This window comes from Elaeis guineensis, chromosome 4 (genome assembly GCF_000442705.2).
Source record: "Elaeis guineensis isolate ETL-2024a chromosome 4, EG11, whole genome shotgun sequence".
NCBI classification, from domain to species: domain Eukaryota; kingdom Viridiplantae; phylum Streptophyta; class Magnoliopsida; order Arecales; family Arecaceae; genus Elaeis; species Elaeis guineensis.
In genome coordinates this window covers 130,706,366-130,729,543 of record NC_025996.2, presented here as the reverse complement: position 1 = coordinate 130,729,543, position 23,178 = coordinate 130,706,366, and the positions used below count along the sequence as shown (strand labels likewise).

The window sequence follows — 23,178 nt, the reverse complement described above, 5'->3', positions numbered from 1 at the left end:
TATGTTCAACTGACATTTTACCGTCTTGTGAAATATTTTAATACGAGATGTGCCCAAGCTTCAAGATATGTGCAGGAGAACCCAAATAATTTTTTTACTCCTTATGTTGCAATTAAGATTGCAGAAGATCAAGTTAAAGCTAATCAGCATATTGTAATAGCATTCAATATCCAATGAGATATATATGAAGTGCTTATGAGCAAGTGCAGGTTAAGAGGTGGAGAAAATTCTCAAATTGTGACTTTAAATGATAGAAAATATTCTTGTGGAAAGTGGAGTATCTATAGATATCCTTGTTCACACGTTTTAGTTGTGTGCCAAGAAATTACTATACATTTTAATGAATTCATGGATGATGCATACACAGTTGTGGCATATATGAATGCTTGGAGTGACGAATTTTATCCATTATCACATGAAGACTATTGGATGTCCACACATATATTCACATGTATTTCTAATTATCATCGTTTGAGACTTAAGCAGAAAGATAAACCAAAGTCAACAAGACTGCAAAATAAGATGGATGATAGGCAAATAAGAAGCAAGAATCATTGTGGCATTTATAGGAAACAAAGTCATAATCGTCGTTGCTGTCCTAGGTTACTTTCACACACATCAACTTCAAGCAGTGGAAGACATTAAAGCCAGCAGATATATTGCTCTATGTATTTTTAGAGTTATATATTATTTTATGTATTTTTGATAGCTGAACTATTGTGTAATCTATGTCCAGAATTGTGTATTATTCTATCCATTGTTCTATGTATGATTGCAGAGTTATATTTATCATGAAATGAATTAGTATCATATTTCTCATACTCTAATACACTTGGGATATATGTCATTATTTTGGAGTCATAGTGTATTATGGTTTACGAGGGATGGCATCCGGACCCTCGAGACTGCAGTATTCTTATATTGTAGGAGACCCATCGCTCACAGGCCATCTTAGATGGCAATGTAAGCATTCTATTCTTAATCTTACTATTTATATTTTTGTAAAGAGAATCTTGTTTGAGAGATATACATTATCTAATTATTCTATCTTATTGCAGGAGCCCAGACACCTCCGATTACGATGAGCCGATGCTGATATATGAAGGATGGAGGATATCCCAGATAGAGTTATAAATTATTTACGATATCTGAGGTTTTATGGAGCGCATCAGATTGGGTGGATATAGATGGATGTTGGTCTTATTACTGCCTTACTTGAGAGATGGCGCTCAGAGACATATTTCATCTTCCATTCTATGAGGTGACCATCACATTACAGGATGTTAGTGTCCTCACCAGACTATCAGTTGATGGTGAAGCAGTTACAAGATCTGATCCCACTCTTAGTATTCCAGAGTGGCAGGCTATATGCAACTGATTACTAAGATTTCAGCTCGAGGTATAGTTTTTTGATCATTCACGATTGAAGATAGAGTGTTTGGATGATCATTATCGATATTTGCACATTGAAGATGATGTACCAGAGGAGATGGTGCGACAGTATATCAGGAGCTACATACTGTGATTACTAGGGGGTGCTCTTTTGCCTGATATTTTATCTAACAAGGTGAAGTTGATGTTTTTACCATTATTAGAGGATTTAGATTTCACTTGTAGGCTCAGTTGGGACAGTACAGTACTAGCTTGCCTGTATAGGGCTATGTATTGAGGTTCTGTGGCAGACCAGTCAGAGATCGATGGTTATCTTGTATTATTACAAGTATGTGATATATAAATTTTAATTTTTTACATTCTATTGTAGCTCTGATTGGACATGTCATATATGATTTTTTTGGAATTGACAGATTTGGGTATGGAAAAGGATGTCGACTATCAATCCATTGTGGAGACAGTTGTTTGAGATGCCACCAGAGCAGCACGACCCTGATGTTCCATTCAGATTAGACATACCTTGAAGATATAGATACACAAATATTAATTCAATTATTTGCAACTTATTACTGTTTTTAATCTGATGAAATTCAATTAATATGAACATAATGTCAAGCAGATGGAATGTTACATTCAACATTCACCATGTGTCGATAAAGGTGGCAGGAGTTTATAGATGTCAGCTGAATACATTGATTGATACACATAGATGGTTAATTTTAATTTATGTATAAATATCATTTTATAGTATTCATAGTCTATTAAAAAATAAACTTATTAATCCGACTTTATTTTTATCTCTATCAATTTTTGTAAGAGCCATACACAGATCATATATTGTCCATATTATCATAGATTTGTATGGATAGACATGATATATGGACTACTAGGATGCCGCTTATTTATTTTGATGTGGTAGAGTGGCACCTTCTAAATCATGTGCTACGGCAGTTTGGCTGGATTCAGGATATCCCAGAGCAGTTTGATACCAACCAACGACTTCATCGTATTGATCGACGAGAGAGAGCTCATATTAACTAACATATCAGACATGCAGAGTATATCACCATTTGGAATGCACGGCGAAATCATATAGTTCATGGTGATGACATATTGGGAGGTCATCCATATATCAAGGACTACATGGCTTGATTTCTTAGCATTATAATATCGGTCATCGGACAGTCTCGATATGCAGTTCAGGATACGAGGGTGAGTGTTCTACTATGCGCATGCTGGTAAGACTTCAAAAATTATATCTTATGTCAATCTCATATTGAATTTCAATTCATTAAGTCTTCATTTTATTTTTCATTGTTAATGCAAAATATTTTATATAATTACATTATATCTTTGTTTTATGATCTATAATGTATTGCTAATTTTTTTTTATGTAGACTGATCGTTTGTCGGGTCTTATGTTGGACACTCATCGTGCTCTATTTACGATTGATGAGGACGAGCGGATTCAGATACTGCAGGAGATGGAGAGATCATGTTTAGAGACATTGACGACGATTGGAGCATCCTATGCGCTAGATATAAGATGTACATTGTCACCACATTTTCAGATATGCCACCACCATGTATTTCGCAGATATCATTATCACATGCTGCATATATACCATCACTTTTTGATTCACAGATGCCAGAACCTTCATCTTCCTACATGCCCCAGATGATAGCACCAGATTCGAGTTGGCATCATGACTCTTCATCTGAGTGGTCTGATCTTTTTATTACAGACCCATCATTAGATCCAGATGAGAGGGTTGAGGAGATAACTTAGCTAGTAGATGCTGCAGCAGCACCTGTTATTCCTGATATGCATGCTCAAAAGACGTCTACTGATATAGGAGAGGGATCATCATAGATAACAACCATTGCAGATCTTTGTAAGAAGGTCCAAAAGACCACGGGCACCATGACGTCCTTATGGGACTTAGTATTTTATAAATTTATAATACTGTAAATTTTTTTTAATAAATTTTATATTTTTATTCTATCTTATATTATTAATTATTATTTCTATCGAAATTTTAGATATTTTGCTTATTTAATTTCAAATGTTAGGATGCCATATGATTTGTCATGTCCTTCAGATGTGTCTCGAAAAATTAAAAAAATATCATGTTAAAAGAGCTATCTAAATTAGTTTAAAAAATAATATCATGCACCAAAAAGATACAAATAATAATGAAAAATATATCACGTATCTAAAAAAATTAATTTAAAAAATATAAATAAAATATATCATGCACCTAAGATTAAGATGAAGAAAAAAAAATAAAATGATGTTTTTAGAAATGCCATTCGCAATGGCGTTTCTAAAATTGCAATTTGAAAAGCGTCATTCGCAACGGTGCTTTCAAAAGCGCTATTTGAAATAGTATTTTTAGATTTTTTTTTTTTTTTAGAGGGATTCTATTGGGGGTTTGATAGCTGGACCAAAAAAACGTCATTTGAAATGATATTTTTTTAGAAAAAAATATCATTTCAAATAATATTTTTCAATTTTTACATCATTCTGATAAATAAATTAAAACCTGCATTAAATGGATAAAAAAAATTTTAAAATGCATCCGTATGGTACTCTATGATATTTTCCCAAGCAATTTCTGGTTGAATATTACCCATTTACACAGAAAAAGGCAAACTGCAAAACCTATTCTGGAGAAGCGTGATGCTAATAGCACATGCTGCATAACATACAGCAAGCTTTTGTGTCGAGAAAAAGTTATGAACAAATTTGATAAAAGGATTTGCCATCTGCAAAGTCCAGTTTCATTGGAAAATGTTGCAGACTCGTAGATACGGGTCGTCAAAGTTTATATACTTGTTCCAGTAATGTTTGTACTTGGTGATAGCAAGATCCAGCCACGGCTTATAATTCCCATTATAGTGAATGACAGCTGCCTTCTCAATCACTGAGGTACTGATAAGAGGATTGTAACCCAGACCGAGAACATGCCAACTCCAGTCAAGTGAATATGTCAGGCCATAAAATGTTACAAGACCTGCAGGCAGTGTCCCAAGCTTCCACAGATTTCGGAATTCGCCCTACAGTTAAAAAAACGAAACTTGTTGATTATTGGAGATACCTCATGAACAAATTCAACAGAAGTGAGTTGCAACCAAGTAATAGCAGCACAAGAAAAATTTCTTCTGCTACATTGAACTCAACTCCTTACCACCAATTCTGAATGTTCACAAATTTATAGCTGTTTGTTGTGCATGTTATTTCTGTGAAGAAACGAAAACAAATGATAGAAAAGATGACTAAGAGACAACCTAAACCACAACAAGATTTGATGAATGAATCATATATAATAAACAGAATGGCATCCTGCCATGGACCTAATTTGATTTTATTGTCAATGTTTATTATACCAAGGTACATGAGTGAAAGGGACAAATTTTTCACATCAAAGTTGCAATCTCTGAAAGATAATAGAACAACTTTATCCACAAGAGCATTAGAAATTTGACTCAGAAAACCTACAATCTTATCTAGAAGGTGATTTATTAAATTTTGCTAGGGAATGTCTGGTTCTCTGGGAAAGAATGCATTAACCAAATTTGCTCAAAAGAAATAAAATTTTAGCCAAATAATGGTCCATAATGGTTTTCTGGCCATGGATATTATACTACCTTTTAACTGAAAATAAGCTTGAAACAAATCAAACTTTCAGCTAGCCAACATGGCTTCAAGCATCAAACAAATCCAAATGAATGACCTTCCCTTATCCTTTTTACATAATTCATGGGCATTGGTTCACAAAGATCCAAAACTCCTTTTCAGTCTTATACTTTTGTACATGGTACAGATCTTTTTTTAAAATTGTAAAAAAATAACTAATTCAGTTATTTTTGGTTATCTTTTTGGTTATTTTTAGTTATCTTTTTGGTTAAAAAAAAAGATAACTAATTCAGCCTTTTTTTTTTTTAATATATAGGTAACTAATTCTAGCAAACAGGCAAACAATCATTATTTTCTATACACTTGAAGATGGAGTTCGACTCACCTGGAAGGCGTGTTTATACAGAATCACTCAATAATTCAAGAATTTGGAAAACTCCATGGCCTAATGAAGCCAGACACTGACCATTCTTCACCATCTAAATACACATGAAAAAATTAAACTACAAATTCCACATTACAGAGGGAAAGTATCACATGTCTCAGCTAAAATAATTTGATTTCTTGGTGTCAATAGCTCATATCTGGAACTCAAAACGCTACAGTCATTGGAAGATGGCCTTGGGATCGGTTTCACGGCATCTTGCTCCAATTGTACAAATCATTACATAAATCATAAGTTTTATGATTGTACAGAGCCTCAGCACTTCAAAATTTACATAACTTACACACATTATGTGGATTGTCTTCAATAATTTGCCGGTTAATATGTGAGATCTCATGTGGAGCACTCTGAGGTACAACTAAGACTACGTTGGATCATACAGAAAGTTAAAAAAAAAAAAAAAAGAAACGCCACAATTTAAAACTCAATAGTATAGTCCTCAGATAGACAACAAAGGTGAGAAACACTGCAAGGAAGATATATGTGGAAATTTAATACGCATATTTTCATGCCAATAGAAAGAACAATAAACATATTCTAAATTCATGCTTCATATACGTCTTAGCATATTCAAAATCCACTGACATCAAAGTCCAATCAGCTTGATAATTTAGTTGACACCACATCAAATGTGATGTTTTCCTTCTTAGTGTGCGATCATGCTTCATTTGTCAATATAAAAGTTGCTTTCGAACAATAAATTAAAATTATAGACAGTAATGGTAACTTAGCAACTTGAAATATCTTAAATTTCAGAAAACAAGAAAGCGCAACCATGGGAAACTGATAATTATACCTAGAAGTAAAGGACTTAAGGAATGATATCATACATAAAATTGGAAAAAAAACAAAACTAAAAGGATCCTTACCATGTCTTGCCAATAGTGATATATTCCTGAAATATCTCGTTTTTTCCATTCTTTCAAGTCAAATATGTTCATTCCAAATGCCCATCCACAGCTTTTTGGGTCAAATGTATCAGAGATCATTGGGTCTGAGAAGTTGAGATATTTATCAAACCGACCAAAGTTTTCTTTGCAAGTTTCTACAGCACCGTTCACCATCCCTTTCATATCTATAGACCAAAGTGGTGTCAAATCCTTTTGTACAACGACATCATCATCAAGAAACAGTATCTTATCCAGCTTTGGGTATATTTCTGGCATGTAGAACCTTAGATGATTGAGCATAGACAAGTACTTGGGATTTTTGTACTTAAGATTTTTATTGCCAGCAGAAACTGTAGATGGATGATCTCTTGCAGAGTAGTATTGTTTAAGATTCTCCGAATTAATTGGGTGAAGAACTGCACAGTAAGACGAATTCAGCCACTTGAACTCATCAATGTTCTCCACATGTATTGCTGCATCTAAAGGAGGATGGGCAATGAACCACATTTTCATAGCTGCAAAGTTCAGCCTGTCCGTGACAATGTGAAAGACATGTTTCTCCGGTTCCTTGACATGTGATATGGTAGAGTTGACTACAACTGCAGTGGCAAGGACATTATCAGAGAAGATTGCATAATGGTAGAAGGATGGATCTTCGAGTTTGGCCTTATCTGCTAATTCGTTGCGAATATGATCATGTAAGAAGTAATCAGTAGTGAGCTGTAAAGGAAGGCAGTGCAGGGGTTTAGGGACTGTCTTTGTAGCAAAGTGGATCAAGAACTGGCTTTTCTTCTGTTGTGCAATTACTGATTCCTCTGAGGCCTGTATCATGGCTCGTAATTTTCTTGCCACTATAGAACAATCATATAACTGCTCTTTTGCTAATGATAGAACATGAGCCATGGCTTTTGCATGTTTAAGAGCACTGGATAATAGGAGGAAAATTGGGTGTCACATCAGAGTGGGATTTACAGATGGAATAATATCATATAAAAAAAGTTGAGAGATGAAATACTTTTGTTGCAGTTCAGCATCCGAGTTTGCTTCTTTAATAGCATCTTGATTTTGTTTGATATGCTTCAACAAATGCCTGGCAAGATCAAGATTTTTCTTTGAACTAGCAATGCTAGCATATACCTTAGCCATTATGATCTGATCTTTCATCAGTTTCAAAGTGGAATCTTGGAGATGGTTTTGATGTTCTCTCCTCCATATGCTGTGCAGTCCCCTGAGTGTGTTGTTGAAATGCTTTGACCGTTCCATGGCTGCTATTTGCATCTGTAATTCAGCATCTTTGCTTAGCTGAATCATCTCATTAGTTCTGTTCTTCTTCCATTTTTGATGCAGTTGCTGCAGCAAAAGAAACATGATATACCTGAACAACTTTACAGAAATTTACATCAAAAATTAGATAAAAAAGGGAAAAAAACCAAACACAATAGCTTCTTTGAGCTAATCGAGTAAGCTTGTTGATGTTGATCAGCAGAAAACTTATCCATGTCTTGTGACTCCAACTAAGTGTGGTTTAAGTGACCATTCTAGCTTCTCGAAGATGAAGCGTGTTAGCGAAGTTTTTCCATTCTATCTTCTGATGTCTTTCAGAGTTTATCGTATTCTAAGAGATGTTTTCAGAATCTCTCAAACTCAACAAGTTTCAGAATAAACCATTCTTGCCTTAAGAAGTTCGAATTTGTTTCTTTCAAACACAGCAAGTTAAGTCAGAAGGAGTACCAGTCCACCGTTTGGATTTGCATGGGTTTCCTCATCAGAATTCTTCCACTTCAAAGAATCAGATAAGTCCTTTGTGTTTACTTTATGCATTTTACGAGCAACAGAAATGCCTGCATATGTTGTAGTCATCTCAACATCCTGCACAAAAAGTTGTCATAAAGACATGGAGGTAAGTACACTTGCACGAATAGAATATATTTTGGCTTAACTAATTTGTTGATGGGAGTGGTCCAACTGAACAATCAATATGGTGATCATTTTTCTTGTTGGCCAATATTGAGACTCATGCCAGAAAGGACTATATTACGGATCATAAAACTAACTTCAGAGTATCATACTCCGTAATAGATTCTAAATGAAGCTGCCAATCCAGACAAGACAACAATTTTTAAGTAGAAAAAAATTATTCACAAGAATCATGCAGCAATTCTGCTTTCTGAAGACAATTTCACTAGTGACAAAGTCCAGTAAAAATGATTTAGGGATTAATTGATAACATGTCAGGGCCATCCATACATTCTCATATTTCCAACTACAAACAATTTAGGAGATTAAAAGCTACTTCTTTGATTTTGTGTGAAGTCAAATACTAGCTTGTTGTGACAGCCAGTCTGCAGAGGAGAGTGAACAATCTGAAGTTCTACACTCTAACATCTAGGTTCTGACATGAGCTATGGACTATGTAGTTGTCCTTTCTTCTTACCAGTGCTTCATGATCATAAGCCGCCTATTTATCTTTTTGGTAATTCTTTGAGTCTGGTCAGTAATAATTATGTAAATTGATACTCTATTTTGCATTATATCTCCCATTACTAAGCTCGTATTGTAGTAAAGGAGACTAATCTTTATTTTCTCACATCCTGTTATCCTACACCTTCCACTGTCGGATGCAGAATTTGTGCCCTCTCATTGTACTCATTCTCTCTAGTACCAGTGGTTCATTTTCACAAAAAATTCAAAGGTAATCTCAAATAGCATGCTTAAAACAGTTGAAGTAGGGTTAAGGACCATCATTATCATCACTACTCTTCACTCACCAGGGCTTTCTATTTTCACCACGGGATTTGAAGTTTTGAACACTTCACAGTTCATCATATTGACTAACATTAGCAGATGTGATTCCAGCAAGCACTGCAGCGGCTCACTAGCAACTTCATTGGCCCTCTATTTGCCATTTTTGCTGCCTTTGTTACATCTCAAGCTCCTGGAATTTGGACTCTTAGACTACATATTGTATGACATTTGATATGTTTTTGCTCCAAAGTTTACTTCTATGTCTTCTATAACTCAAATTCACACAACATATGGGTTCTTTATCTTGCAACATAGATCTATTCCTCTGTGGCTTGATCTTTACAGTTATTAGAGGCTAAGGGATCTTCTATTTCTTTGCTTTTTGTCATAATTCTAGTCCTCTCAGTTTAATTTCTGGTTGTGTTATCCTGTCTCATTTTCTTCTGTGCAAGACCTTGTATAGAACAAAGGATCGTTACATTATGAAGCCCGGCATTCATATGGAGAGTCTCCATGTATGAGTTTATATTTTTGCTTGGTGCTCGCAGTTTTGGATCTGACTCGACTAAACTTGCATTGGAGCAGCCTAAGCTGTTGCATTTGTCATCACATGCATATGCATATATGTATGTATGAATGTATGCATACGTATATGTATGCATATATATGTGTGTGTGTGTGTGTGTGTGTACACATACACATGCATTCATAGATACATAAGTACGTAAATACATACATATATACACACATATACATACATACATACACACACACACACACACATATATATATGTACATGTGTGTGTTCATGCGTGTATACAAATACACAGACGTGCGCACGCATGCACACAGAAGTGAAGAAAGGAACCAAGGAGAAGGAAATGAGAAAAAGAAGGGAGGGGGAGGGTGGCTAGAGAAGATGCCGACGGTGGCCACAGGCAGGCCGCCAGCATGCTTGGAGGGCCACTAAGGCCTCGACTTCCTCCGCCAAATCGTAGTTAAGAGGGAGAGGGGGGGAAGAAAAAGAGGGAAAGCCAGCGGAGAAGCCACTATGGTCGTCGGACAGTGGAATTGTGGCCTACAGCTCCGCAAGCGTGAAATAGGGGTGATCACCCCCTGTTTCATGTTTTTTTTTTGAAAAAAAACCCCACCACAACCGACAATGGGTAAAAAAGCCGATGAACAGGAGCGGTCACCATGAATCTGCGGGTGTGGGTCCACTCATGCCTTTTCGGCCGTTCGATGGCCACGGCAGCCATCCGACACCCTCTGACAGCCTCTCCGTCTTCTGCACCTCCCTCCAATACCATCGCTCCTCCTCTCTATCTATCTCTCCAATTAAATGCCCTATTGGGCGATATGGAGCTGTGGAGGCCTCCATGGCCCTCCTGCAGCCTCGAGGGGCCATGGTGACCCTCCAACGGCGTCATCCCTTCTTTTTCTTCCCTTCTATCTCTCTCTCTCTTCTTCTCTTTTTCTCTTCCTCATCCAAGATTCCGATTCGGAAGGCTGAACCGTCCTGATTTGCAAATCAATACAGCTCAAAATGCCCTGAATCATCCAATTCAAGATAGTTTGGTGTGTGGTATTCCATACCGACCGGTACACCCGTGCCAACGGAGAGCCGGTCCGATTCAAATCGGATTTTCGAAAAATGGGCCGAATTGGACCGAACCGTTCGGTTCGATATGGTATCGACCCGAACCATCTGATACCAGAAGATTTGGTTCGGTTTGGGGCCGGTTCGATCCAGTTTCTTTTTTTTAGTGCCAATGGTGGGATTTTTTTGATTTTTTATTATCGATATGGTATGACATGGTACGGTACGGTACCGTACTATACCGACCGACAACCGACACGAGTTTCGATATCGATCCGCGAATCTTGATTTGGTGAATGCTGATAATAAGGTTCACTGAGCCGATATTGGAGGGCATACTGACTAGTGATCATTCGGTATGGTACAGATTTGTACCGTGTTGTTCCAAGACGTACTAAAATAGGGAGGGAGGGATAGGGAGGCGAAGAGAGAGAGAGGAAGGATGAGGGAGGATGGAAGAGAGGGGGAGAGAAAACCCTAACCATTTGAAATCATGAATTGGAGATGGGGAGATGAGAGAGGAAGAGATTGGGAGAGGGGGAAGAAGAGATTGAGAAAGAGAGGGTGAGAGAGAAACTCACTTGTGAACTGCATATTGTAGGCCTCGAATCAGGAATGGTAATTGGGAGCCATGGTGGAGGTGACAGAGGAATCCATCAACTTGAGTGGCACTACTTTTCTAGAATGGAGTGGGTCCTAGGTTTGGAGTCTTCACAAGCATCGAGCTCACTGAGAGAAAGAGAGAGAGAGGAGAAGAGCCTTCACATCGAAGTTGAATCATGGGTGAGGGGTGGGAGGTTCTCAAAGCATCAAGTACAAACCATGGAGAACCTTGCAAACAACCCATGAGGTGGGGCTGCGGGTTGGGCTATTAATATTTAATAATAACTTATATTTGTGAACCTAACTGACCTTGCAAACTATTTTGACTTAGCATCGATTTGATTTGGTATGTGCCGAACCATCTCATTCAGGTCGGAGTGGCAAACCATGATTAATAAACTGAGTTATAGTCTCTATTTATACTAGTGAGATCCGTCTTTGCACAATTCAAGCTAGATTCCTCTTTTAGTTGAAAGAGGATACAACTTCCATGAAATAGACATAATTAGTGGAAATAATTATGGAAAAACTAAAATCCTACATGAGGTAGATTTTAACTTTTATATTGACTTTGTCTTTAGCCACTTTGCCTAATTCTTCTTGGATTGGAGGATATGCATAGTCAAAGTCTTTCTTGAAAAGGCTATTTTTGCTTTGACAAGCCATTTTAAAGCCTAAAAACAATGGAATTTGGCTTTGATCACCCAATGCGTGGCAACCTTAAGGGGCGGTGCCACATCATAGAGCTCGAAAAGTTATTCGATTTTTTTTATAAAAAGGAGCACCTTAATGGAACATCATATGGACAAGTTATGGTCTTTAGAAGTTTGACGCATGATTTGTCCTTCCAATATAGTAGAACTCTCTCCTACACCTTGTCTAGTTCTCCCATAGTGGTCAAAGTGGTTCACATCGAGTTTGATAATCTATCTGGATCAATTCTTGTTAAGTATAGCCTTTTGCTATTAAGCTAACCTTATACCTCTCAATGAACCCATATGCCTTGTGCTTAATCTTAAGAACCCACTAGTTCCTAATGGCCTTACACCCAAGCAGGGGATCAACCAAGTCCCAAATATGGTTTACTTTCATTAAATCCATTTCCGTCTTCTATTGTTTTTTTCCATTCTTCCTTGGCAAGGCATGAGAGAGCCTCATCTATACTATTTTTGGGCTCAATTTTAACATGCAGAGCTATACCTTAAAAGCTTTCCCTTCAATCTCAAAATGATGATGAGGGATATTTGTATGGTTGCTTCTATGCAATTAAGGTTCCTATAAAACAAACTAACTAGGTAATGTGTCACTCCCACTAGTGTTAGATGGTCAAGGCAACTCTTCATGAACCTCTATCAATTGATTGGGTGCACCATGGATGTCAAGATATTCCATTTCATAGAGCTAGAAGTTCTTATCAATCTCAATTCTCATCCCTATTATTAAGAATATCAATTTCCAAGAATGTGATATATCGTGATTCAATTTCAAGCACATTGCCATCTGCATGTTCATCAATGAACACATACACTTTTGAGTGTTCAAAGTATCTAATAAAGACATATTTCTTCTCCCTTGAACCTAACTTTCCATATTTATAGGAAGAATTGTGAACATAAGCTATAGATTCCCAACGTTGCAAATGGCTTGGATCAGATTTCCTACCTATCCATAACTCAAAGATGTTAAAGTGACTGATTAAAAGGGCACTCGATTAAGTATGTTGGAGCAGCAGCTAGCATGCATCTTCCTAGTACGATATGGGTAGATTTGCCTGTGCCATTATCGACCTAACCATCTCCAATAGAGTTTTGTTTCTTCTCTCTGCAATATCATTTTGTTGTAAAGTTCTAGATATAGTCAATTCTTAAGTTTTAATAATTCTGTCTAGCTACTTCTCAACAAACTTAATATATCATTGGCAGCAATCTAATGCTTCTAACTTATGGGCAATCAGGTAGAGATGACCAAAACGCATAGAATCATCTATAAATATGATGAAATATGAGGCTCCATGCCTCACCCTCATATTCATCGGACCACAAATGTCAAAGTGTACGAATTGCAATATAATTTCAGTCCTAGTTCCTTTACCAAGTTGTTTTTTAGTTGTTTTTCCAACCAGACAATGTTCATACATGGAAAACAAGTTAAACTAATAGGCCCTCTCTTGCTAGTTTATTTATTCTATCCTATCCAATGTCACCTAATCTAGCATGAGAAGTATTTGCTTCAACATTTACATTACTAAAGGATGCAACTAATGAAAAACAACCATCATTAACATCAACAAATATGCTGTATTCAATATCCAGTACCATAAAACTGTCCAATAAATGACCAGAACCATAACAAAATTGTTCCCAAAAATACATCAACATCACTACCATAGAATTTTAAACTATTACCTACGCCTAGAAGGACCACTGTAGAGACCAAGTCCTATCAAATTTCAAGCGCAAGTAGGACATCATGTAGGAAGAAAGTATGGCCACCTTGCAACTAAAACTTGCAGGTGCCAATTCCCTTAACTTTAACTCTAAAGTTGTTTCCCTCATATATCCATCTTGTGCAGTGTTGGATTCGGCAACACTTCACAAAAGCTTCTCAGTCACTTGCTACATGGTTTTCAGCTCTTGAGTCTGCTTTGGTTTAGTGCATTCACAAGCAAAGTGACTCAACATGCCACAACTGTAGCAATTCATCTTGGTCTTTGTCCTTCTTACGAACATGCTTACACCTCTCATGTTGTTGGGCATTGGCCTTCATGGATGCTTATCCAATCTCCTTTCCCTTTATGAAAAGTTTAGCCTCAAGTCTAATGTGTGTTAATATTTAGCAACATAAGCTTGTCTAGAAGACTTAATTGCCTCTAAGCACTTATCTTCTAGCATTGAAGGACGTGTTATGTCATTGAAGATGATATCAAGGTATGTCGTATTGTCCTAAACTGAGATGTATGGAGTGTGTCGCACCATTCCAATGCCATATCTAGATATTTCTTAAGTAGAAAACATATTTTTCATGACACATTGAAATTTCAATATTTTTCAAAAGAGAATTAAATAACAATAGGCTAAGATGATAATAAATGCAGCATCCCTATTGTGGTTTTGCATTTTTCTAAATTAAAAATAAAATATCTAGATTTTTTTAGTTAAATGTTGAATTACCATAAAAAATTAAAACTAGTTCATTAAATAAAAAATTATAAAAATTTAGTACTATATGTAGTTAATTACCTAAATATCAATTAATATAGAAATGTTTGATATATGTTCGTTTCAATTGCAGGAATGGATATATTTAGGAGTCGGAGTATGACATTAGTTGGGATCACGATGTCATGTTCTAGGGTTAGCACCATTGGAGGTGCAAGTGATGTGACACCAAGTTTAGAGGAGGTAGGGTAGCCAGGCTAAAGCAGCATCTCACTAGTGATAACTCCAACATATCGATGTACTGAAAATATCCCTAGGAGGTTTGACAACTGATGAATAAGTACTTCGCTGATTTCAAAGAAATAAAAGAGAAGTCTACCCAAAAGGGAATGGAGGTGGATCATTGAGCAACAAAGCTACCTTCCTATCATTCCAAGGTGTTAGAGGGCTTCATTCCAAATGATGAGGAAGCAAAGATCGAGGTTGCATCCAAGTGAGTTTGGATGAATACTGGCATCAAAAGGTGGCCAAGCATAGGGCTCGATTTGGGCCCTCACAATATAAATCAAGCTCTTGTTATAGGATTGACAAGGCAAAGCTAGAGTTCATAAGGGCCTCCTCAATTAGAGAGGCCATTAGCAAATATGGGACGAGTATAGCATCAATGTTGGAAGTGCTTGGCAGCAAGGGCTACTAGTCTAGAGAGATACCACAAAGGGCTACTATCCACGATCTTGATCCACATGCCTTCCCCAGCAAGGATGTAAAGCAGCATATAATTGATACCATGTTGGTAAAGGATAAGAAGAAAGACATGTAGAGCTATCATATCTTGGTTCTACTTCACATTCCAGTGAATGCAATAGGAAATACATACTATCGATCTACCATTGCCTTGATATAGAGAGCAGGATAGGGTGTGCATCCTCTCGAATTGAAGGATATCTATGGTGAGCTCCTTAAGAACAACAAGGAGGAGCTCAAGAATTGGATAGCATTATATCAGAGCAAGTGGGGCACCTATGGACTAATAGTGATGTATGATGGGTGGATGAATCCCAATAGATGAAGCATCATCGACTTCCTAACTTATTGTGATATGAAGACCTTCCACAAGTCAACTGATACTTTGGATAAGGTGCACAATGCATAGTACGTTCTGAAATTGATGGAAAACATGATAGATTACATAAGAGAAAAACATCATAAAGGTGGTCACTGATAATAGGCCATAATATAAGACTACTAGTAAGTTGTTGATGGAGAGGCAGCCCTACATTTTTTGGACATCATGTCCTACACATTGCATTGGCCTCATGCTGATGGACATTAAGAAGGTTTGTAGGGTCAAGCAGGTTTTGGAGATAGCCCAGTCTATCATCAAGTTTATCTACAATCACATGGGTCTTGGCTCTAATGAGGAAGTTGATTGTAGGAGCATTATTATGGCTACGTGTTACATAGTCTGCCACTACTTACATTGCAGCTAATAGCCTTCTTGATAGGAAGGCAAGCTGGTGCCAAATGTTTGTCAGTGTCGAGCAGTAGAAGAGTAGATCTGCAAAGGCTTGTACTGAGGAAAGCCACATGAAGGGCTTGGTGGTGAGCCAGCAATTATGTACATGGGCCGAGAGGGTTGTGAAGGCTATCAAGCTTTTATATGCCATGCTTCAAGCGACGAACTATGAGAGGTACCCATAGATGAGCTTCTTTTATCACATGATGATAACGGATTAGGCAGATAGATCTAGCGAATGCCTACGAGCATGTAGACATCATTGAGCAAAGGTCAGACCATCGTATGGGTAGGGAGCTGCATCTAGCATGTAAGAATTTATATTAAAATAGTTATTCATTGCCTATTCTTCTAGTTGGCTATATCGTACTAAAATTTGGCAGCTTACAACTTACGCCCACAACTTCAGTGTTGTGTCCCTAGTATTGCAATGGACAAACTAACCTCTGTCCGCACTACGCAATGTGATATATAAGATGAAGGCTAATCTAGACATCGTAGCATAGTGTCTTGAGAAGATTAGTCAATTTAAGTGGGATATGTCTTTAGTTATTGCTAATTTATTCAACACTTTGTAACATCATGTGCCATATCTTTTGTGCACAGACAAAACTTATTTAGAGAATGTTTCCTCAGCTTCAGTGAATGAAAAGTTATGCTCAACAAGGGCAGTATCATGATAAATCAAGATATATTACATATGAAAAATAGCTACTAATTGACATAATGATATTTTATAATTATTGTCTTATATGTGATTTTGTTCAATGCATTTACAATTTAGTGGTTCCATCTCAGGGAGTCAGGTCGAAATCTTAGGTAGCTTGCTATCCTCTCACAGATGATGTCCTCCAATAGTTGTGAGCACAATTGGTCCACATTCGCCTTGATCCATGGCAAACATAGAAACCATCTCACACAAAAATGTCTCAATGATTTCATTTGCATGCACTACAATCTAAGGTTAAAGTTTAAATGCATCGAGGAGGAAGTGAAGCGAAAGTATAATGATCCACTCTACAACGATTTTGTCCAAGACGATGAGGATCGGATGATTTGCTAACTTGAGGACCAGCAGCAGGAGCTAGAGCTTGACCAGCCTGGGTCACCTCCATGACCAGTCAGCATTGTAGACAGCAAGGCTAAGGTGGATGTGGAGCAATGAGTAGAATATAACACCTCGTGCTCATATCTAGCAAATTGGGCAAAGGGGTCAGTAGGGGGTATCACATAATTCCATGTCTGAGACATCCTTCTAGTGCTTTGATCAAGAAGTGCTCAAACAAGGCCACCTCACTGCCTGATCCAATCAATCAAGAAGGCCCAATCAATCCTTGTGGCAGAGCTACGCAAAGTGGGGCAAGACAAGAAAAAAAATAGCTAGGAAGAAAGGCAAAAGAAAGGACCCATCGGAGAAAGTGGAGGAAGAGTTAGATTTGGATACCAGGAAGCCCTTACAATCACATGGGAGCGGCAGCAATGATGCATCTGGTGGCTAGGGTCGATGTTAGACCACATATGGCTTATAGCTCTAGGATGGTCTTTGATTTATCGGAGAGTCCCAGTTCACTGATGCCATGCAGGATAGGGATGTTAAGATGTTCCACTCCTAACGACGGCTTCTTTGCTTCGAGGGAGAGAAGTACCTTCAAGAACAACGAAATAGAAAGGAAAGTTCTGCTATTGCCGATATTTAATGCAGAAAAATAAGAAATTACAACTCAAGATGCCCCCCTAAAAGATACTCTCCTTATTTATAGCCTAATTACTTGATATCCAAGTTAGCTTAGGGCTCAAGTAACTTAACTCCCAAGTAACTAAAGCCTAAAAAAGGAGACAAATATCTTATTCCCAAGTAACTAAAGCCTAAAAAAAGAGATAAATATCTCATTCCCAAATAACTAAAGCCTAAAAAAAGGAGATAAATATTTTATTCGGATATTGTAGCTACAATACCTATGCTACAGTATCATGCTACAGTACCCACGCTACAATACCATCGGGTATTGTATAAGTTATAACAGTCCCCCCTCCAATTTCACCTTGTCCATAAAGTGCAATGTGAGGGAAGCAAAGTGCCAAGTGATCGTGATCCTCCCATGCGGCTTCTTCACAAGTTCCATCACTCCACCTGACGAGTACTTCAATGTAAAGCTGCCCATTGACTCATTTGCATCGACGTTGAAAAGTTTTCATAGAAATATGGGGCCGATCCTCAATCAGTTCTGATGGCAAGGATATTTGAACATTTGACTCCCCATGGTATGGCTTCAGTTTAGATACATGGAAGACATCATGAATTCACACCCCAATGGGTAGCTCAAGGCGATATGCTGCTGGCCTAATCTTTTCCAACACTTTGAATGGGCCATAAAAATAGGAAGAGAGCTTAGAATAGGTAAAAAGATGCACTATCGTTTGTCGGTATTTAGGAAGTCAAACGAGAACAAAATCACCAACTTAGAACTCCTTTTCCTTTTGCCATCGGTCGTAAACTTGCTTCATCTGATTTTGGCAGCAAGAAGATGCTTCTTTAGTGCTTTCAAATGATCATTTCTCTGCACCAAATCTGCCTCAAGGAGGTCGTCGCCTGTTGTCCCCTTGATATAAGATGGGATGTTTGGCAGAGGACGGCCATATAAAGCTTCAAAAGGTGTGGTCCTAATGGCGGAATGATATGAAGTATTGTATGACTACTTTGCCCATGATAAAAACTTAGCCTAGGACTTTGGCTCATCAGTAGCATAGCATCGCAAGTATGTTTCCAACCCATGATTAAGAACTTCGAACTGCCTATCGATCTGAGGATGATATGTTGTTGCCATGTGAAGCTTAGTTCCCTGTAGCGCAAAGAACTCCTTCCAAAAAGAGGAGGTAAATATTTGATCTCGATCATTACAATGGATCTTGGCATACCATGGAGCTTAGCAACATTCTCCACAAAGATTTCGGCAACTTGCTTGGCAATGAAATGGTGCGCTAGAGGAATAAAGTGGGCATACTTCGTGAAGCAATCAATGACAACAAGAATAACAATCTTCCGCTGCTCTTCGGCAATCCTTCAATGTAGTCCATAGCTAGGTCCTCCCAAACTCGATCAGGGATTGGTGGGGGTTGAAGTGGACCCGAGGGCTTGGCTTCTTCATACTTCATCTTTTGGCATATCTCACATTTAGCCACAAATCTAGTAATGTCCTTCCACATGTTGGGCCAATAGAAGCTCGCTTGTATGCATCGGTGTGTCTTTAGATTACCTCCATGGCTCGCCATAGGATCTTCATCAAAGTGCGCCATGACGGTCTCCTTGAATGGTGAATCTGGATTTAGGTATATGCGGTCCTTGAAGTAAAGGGTGGCCACCAAACATAGCTGGGCATGGATGCTAGATATGCCTCCAGTTTTCTTTGATGCCATCAATCTTAAGATCATCTAAATAGGTAGCTATAATGTCATCAAGAAAAGGAAAAATGGGAGCAAAAAGAGCCGAAAGTTCACCCTTTTGGGGAACTCATGAGAGTGCGTCAGCAGCTAAATTCGCACACCCTTTTTTGTATTGAATTTTCGTAGTCATACCCCAACAATTTGGAAAGCCACCTATGCCGGGCCAGAGCTGCAATTCACTGCTCCAAAATGTATCTAAGAGGATGATGATCGATACAAATAATGAACTTCCATCCAAGTAGATAAGCTACCTTTGGACTACTGATACCAAGGCAAGGAGTTCCTGCTCATAAGTGGATAGGTGTAGATTTTGCCCATGTATTTGCTGAAGAAGGCAATCGGATGCCCATGCTGCATAAGTACAACCCCGATCCCAGAGTCTGATGCATCAGTTTCCACATTAAAAGACTCATCAAAGTTAGATAGAGCCAAAACTGGTGTGGTAGCCATGGCTAATATCAGCTTCTCAAAGGCTTTTGTGGCTGCCTTTGTCCAATGAAAAGAGTCCTTCAAAAGGTCAGTTAATGGCACCACAATTTGTCCATAGCTTCGCACCAAGCATCTATAATAACTGGTAAGACCAAGGAAACCACGAAGTGCTCGCACAATAGTAGGCAGAGGCCAATCAATCATGGCCTGTATTTTCTCTAGATCTGCCTCCATCCCTCGAACTAAAATAATGTGCCCTAAATATGATATGATGGTCATACCAAAGGAACATTTGCTCTCTTTAAGGTACAATTGATTGTCACTAAGGATATGTTGCAAATGCTCTAGGTGTTCCTCCCAAGACTTGCTGTGCACCAATATGTCATCAAAGAATATCAGGACATACCGTTGAAGCAAAGGGTCTAAAGATGTCATTCATGAGACCTTGAAAAGTAGATGGAGCATTGGTCAAGCCAAATGACATGACCAAAAACTCATAGTGCCCATCATGTGTTCAAAAGGCCATCTTCTCAATATCAGCGGGATGTACTCTGATTTGATGATAGCTTGATCTAAGATCCAATTTTGAGAAATAGCAAGCACCCGCCAACTCTTCTAATAGCTCATCAATAACTGGGATAGGGTATTTGTCCTTGACAGTGGTGTTGTTGAGTTGTTGGTAGTCCACATTAAATCGCTAAGATCCATCCTTCTTCTTTACAAGTAGTACTGGTGAAGAATAGGGACTCCGAGAGGGTCAAATGATACTGCTTTCCAACATTGCTTGCACTTGCCTTTCATTTCAACCTTCTACACATGTGGATAGCTGTACGATCTTACATTCGTCAGTAGTGCTCCAGGAACTATAGGGATTCAATGGTCTTGATCCCTTGCTGGCAGAAGGCCCTGAGGCTCGACGAAGAGACCTGTAAATTCAGTTAAAAGTTGTTACAATTTGAACCCTTTTGCTTCATCAATGGGTGGAACACCGGATGCCGATTTGGCCTTGCTGTGTTGCTGCTCTGGAGCTATTATGTAGCCTTCTACAGATGCACAAATGATCTATAGTGCAGCTTTGTTATCTAGCCTACAGATGAGCTCATCTTGGTGCAGGTCAGATGTCGTTTGCTTCACCAAATATGCTGGAAAAGAGTGGAATAGCCGAAGAAATTGATGTAAAATCACTGCATCAGAGGACTGTGGGTCCTCGGGCTTGAAAACACATTTCTTCCAGTCTTTCTCGAAGGTAATCTCCATGCGGCTGAAATTCCAATCTACCTCGTAATCTTCATTTTGAAGCCATGTAAGACCAAGAACAACATCGGATCCCTTGAGGGTGATGACAAATAGATCAACGATGATTTCGGTCCCTTGAACAATTAATGGAATCTCCATGCATTTCCCAGCACATCTTAGCTTTTGCCCATTGCCCACCATCATATCAAAGGACTACTTGATGGCTTCAACCTTTAGCTTTAGGCGCTTAGTGATCCCGGAATTGATGAAACAATGGGTGGAGCCAGAATCCACCAGCACCAACACTGGTTGCTTTTTCAGAAAGGCTGAGCATCGCATAGCCACTGGTTTCTTGGCAACTCTGATGAGACCATGGAAGGAAATAGATGGCTCCGTGGAGACCTCTTCAGGCATGGGTTCTTCGTTATCTGCCAAGTCATCGCCAGCATCTTCATCATCTTGTACTTCCCCTTCTTTAGCCTCTTTTTTTCATAAGGTACTACCACCATAAGATGCAGCTGGCACTCATGTTCTGGGTTCCACTTCTTATCACTGCTGAAGCATATTCCCTTCTTTCGCCGGTCAACAATTTCAGCTTGCGATAGGGTCTTCGAGGCTTCGGATGATGCTGAAGATGTAGTCAGCCATGGGCCCAAAGTCTCTGAAGAGGCCGAAGGTTTTGGAGTTGTGGTTGGCCCCATGACCATACTTCTCTGGATTAGCCGACCACTGTTGGTTGCTGCCCAATTTCTAGTCCAGTTGTATGTCACTGGGGAAGTGAAAAAAAGGCATTGTTCAGCCACCTTCGCCTCATCGAATGCTTCTAGGAGGTTGTCAGGATTGCGAGCAAGGACCTCAACCTGAATCTGAGCCTTAAGACCTCCAATAAAGGTCCCCACGAGTGTCTCCTCCATTAACTCGGGCAACATGTTGTAACGCCGTTCGAATTCTTGCTATTAGTTGGCCACAGAACCATGTTGACTAACTGGACAAGAGGACAGAGTCTCCATGAAGTTTGTCATGCAGTTTGGGCCGAACCTCGACATGATACTACGAGAAAATTCTGCCCAAGATGGTCGCCCCACTCAGGTGAGATACCACTTGTACCATTGAGCGGCATCATCATCAAGGTGGAAAGCCGCCAAGGAAACTTTGTTTGCATTCTCCACCGCCATGGCCTCGAAATATTACTCTGCTCGGAACAATCAATTGGTAGGACCGCCGCCACTGAATTTTAGAAAATCCATATGCACCAGCTCTATCTTGTGGCCACCATGTTGTTGGTCCACCGATGGCTCCTATTGCCAGTGGCTGGCCATAAGGAGGGTGGTAAAAATTACGAAATCTCAGCTTGCATGCTGTCCTAGACGTCCGACAGGGTTGTGGTGTTGCAACTCCTTAGGTGGAATCTTATCAGGAGGTCTATGGTGGGCCGAAATGTTGGTGGCATGCGTCAAAAGTAAATCTTGGGCGAAATCAGCCCCTTCCTGCTCAAGATTTATACCAAACTGGCCAGCCTAATAGGAAAAAACAATCGACCCCAAAGGTATAGTGTAAGGGACGGTATGTCCCAAACGTCATAGACAGCAAAGGAACATAGTTGCAGGGCTAATGCAGTGCTGATTGGTGCTGATGCAGATATCGATTAACCCCAAAAGTATAATTGGAGCCTCCTTAAAGTGGTCGGTTGTAGACTTACGAGCTACTTGTTGTTCGATAGCATGATAATGTGAGTGGACCTCTCCAACAACCTCAACGAGCAAGTTAGAGTGGTTGGTTATTTGGGGTACCACCGTAACGGTTCCCCTCCCTCTGTGGGGGCTGAGCACTTATGAGAAGTTCACCTCCCCTCCTTCGGTAAATATTGAAAGAGGTATGATATTCTCAACTCATTGGACCCCACTCGTCCCATTTCGGATTTTGGGATGAGAGGACTCAGGGAATCCAGCACCATTGTCTCGTATGGGAGCACCGAAGTGTGTTGATGGACACTCTCCTCTTCTCCAGCTAGAAACTTTTCCTTGCAAAGGGTCTCTTCGATACGGTGCATGAACTCCGTCAGGATTTGTATCGCTTTCACCTG

At 39.0% G+C, this 23,178-nt stretch overlaps 1 protein-coding gene across 3 annotated transcripts in view; it reads right to left on the bottom strand.

The window, feature by feature from the left end:
- Positions 1-3,976: 3,976 nt before the first annotated feature.
- The window catches only part of LOC105042660 (probable galacturonosyltransferase 3), a 39,352-nt gene continuing 20,150 nt past the window's right edge, over positions 3,977-23,178 (bottom strand). For all 3 annotated transcript variants that reach the window (XM_073255216.1, XM_010919952.4, XM_073255217.1), the window contains 4 exons: positions 8,099-8,236; positions 7,383-7,717; positions 6,347-7,292; positions 3,977-4,452 (listed from right to left, as the gene is read on the bottom strand). In XM_073255216.1, coding sequence (XP_073111317.1) covers positions 4,177-4,452; positions 6,347-7,292; positions 7,383-7,717; positions 8,099-8,236 — 1,695 coding nt within the window. In that variant the 3' untranslated portion in view covers positions 3,977-4,176. The remainder of the gene's footprint in view (positions 4,453-6,346; positions 7,293-7,382; positions 7,718-8,098; positions 8,237-23,178) is intronic.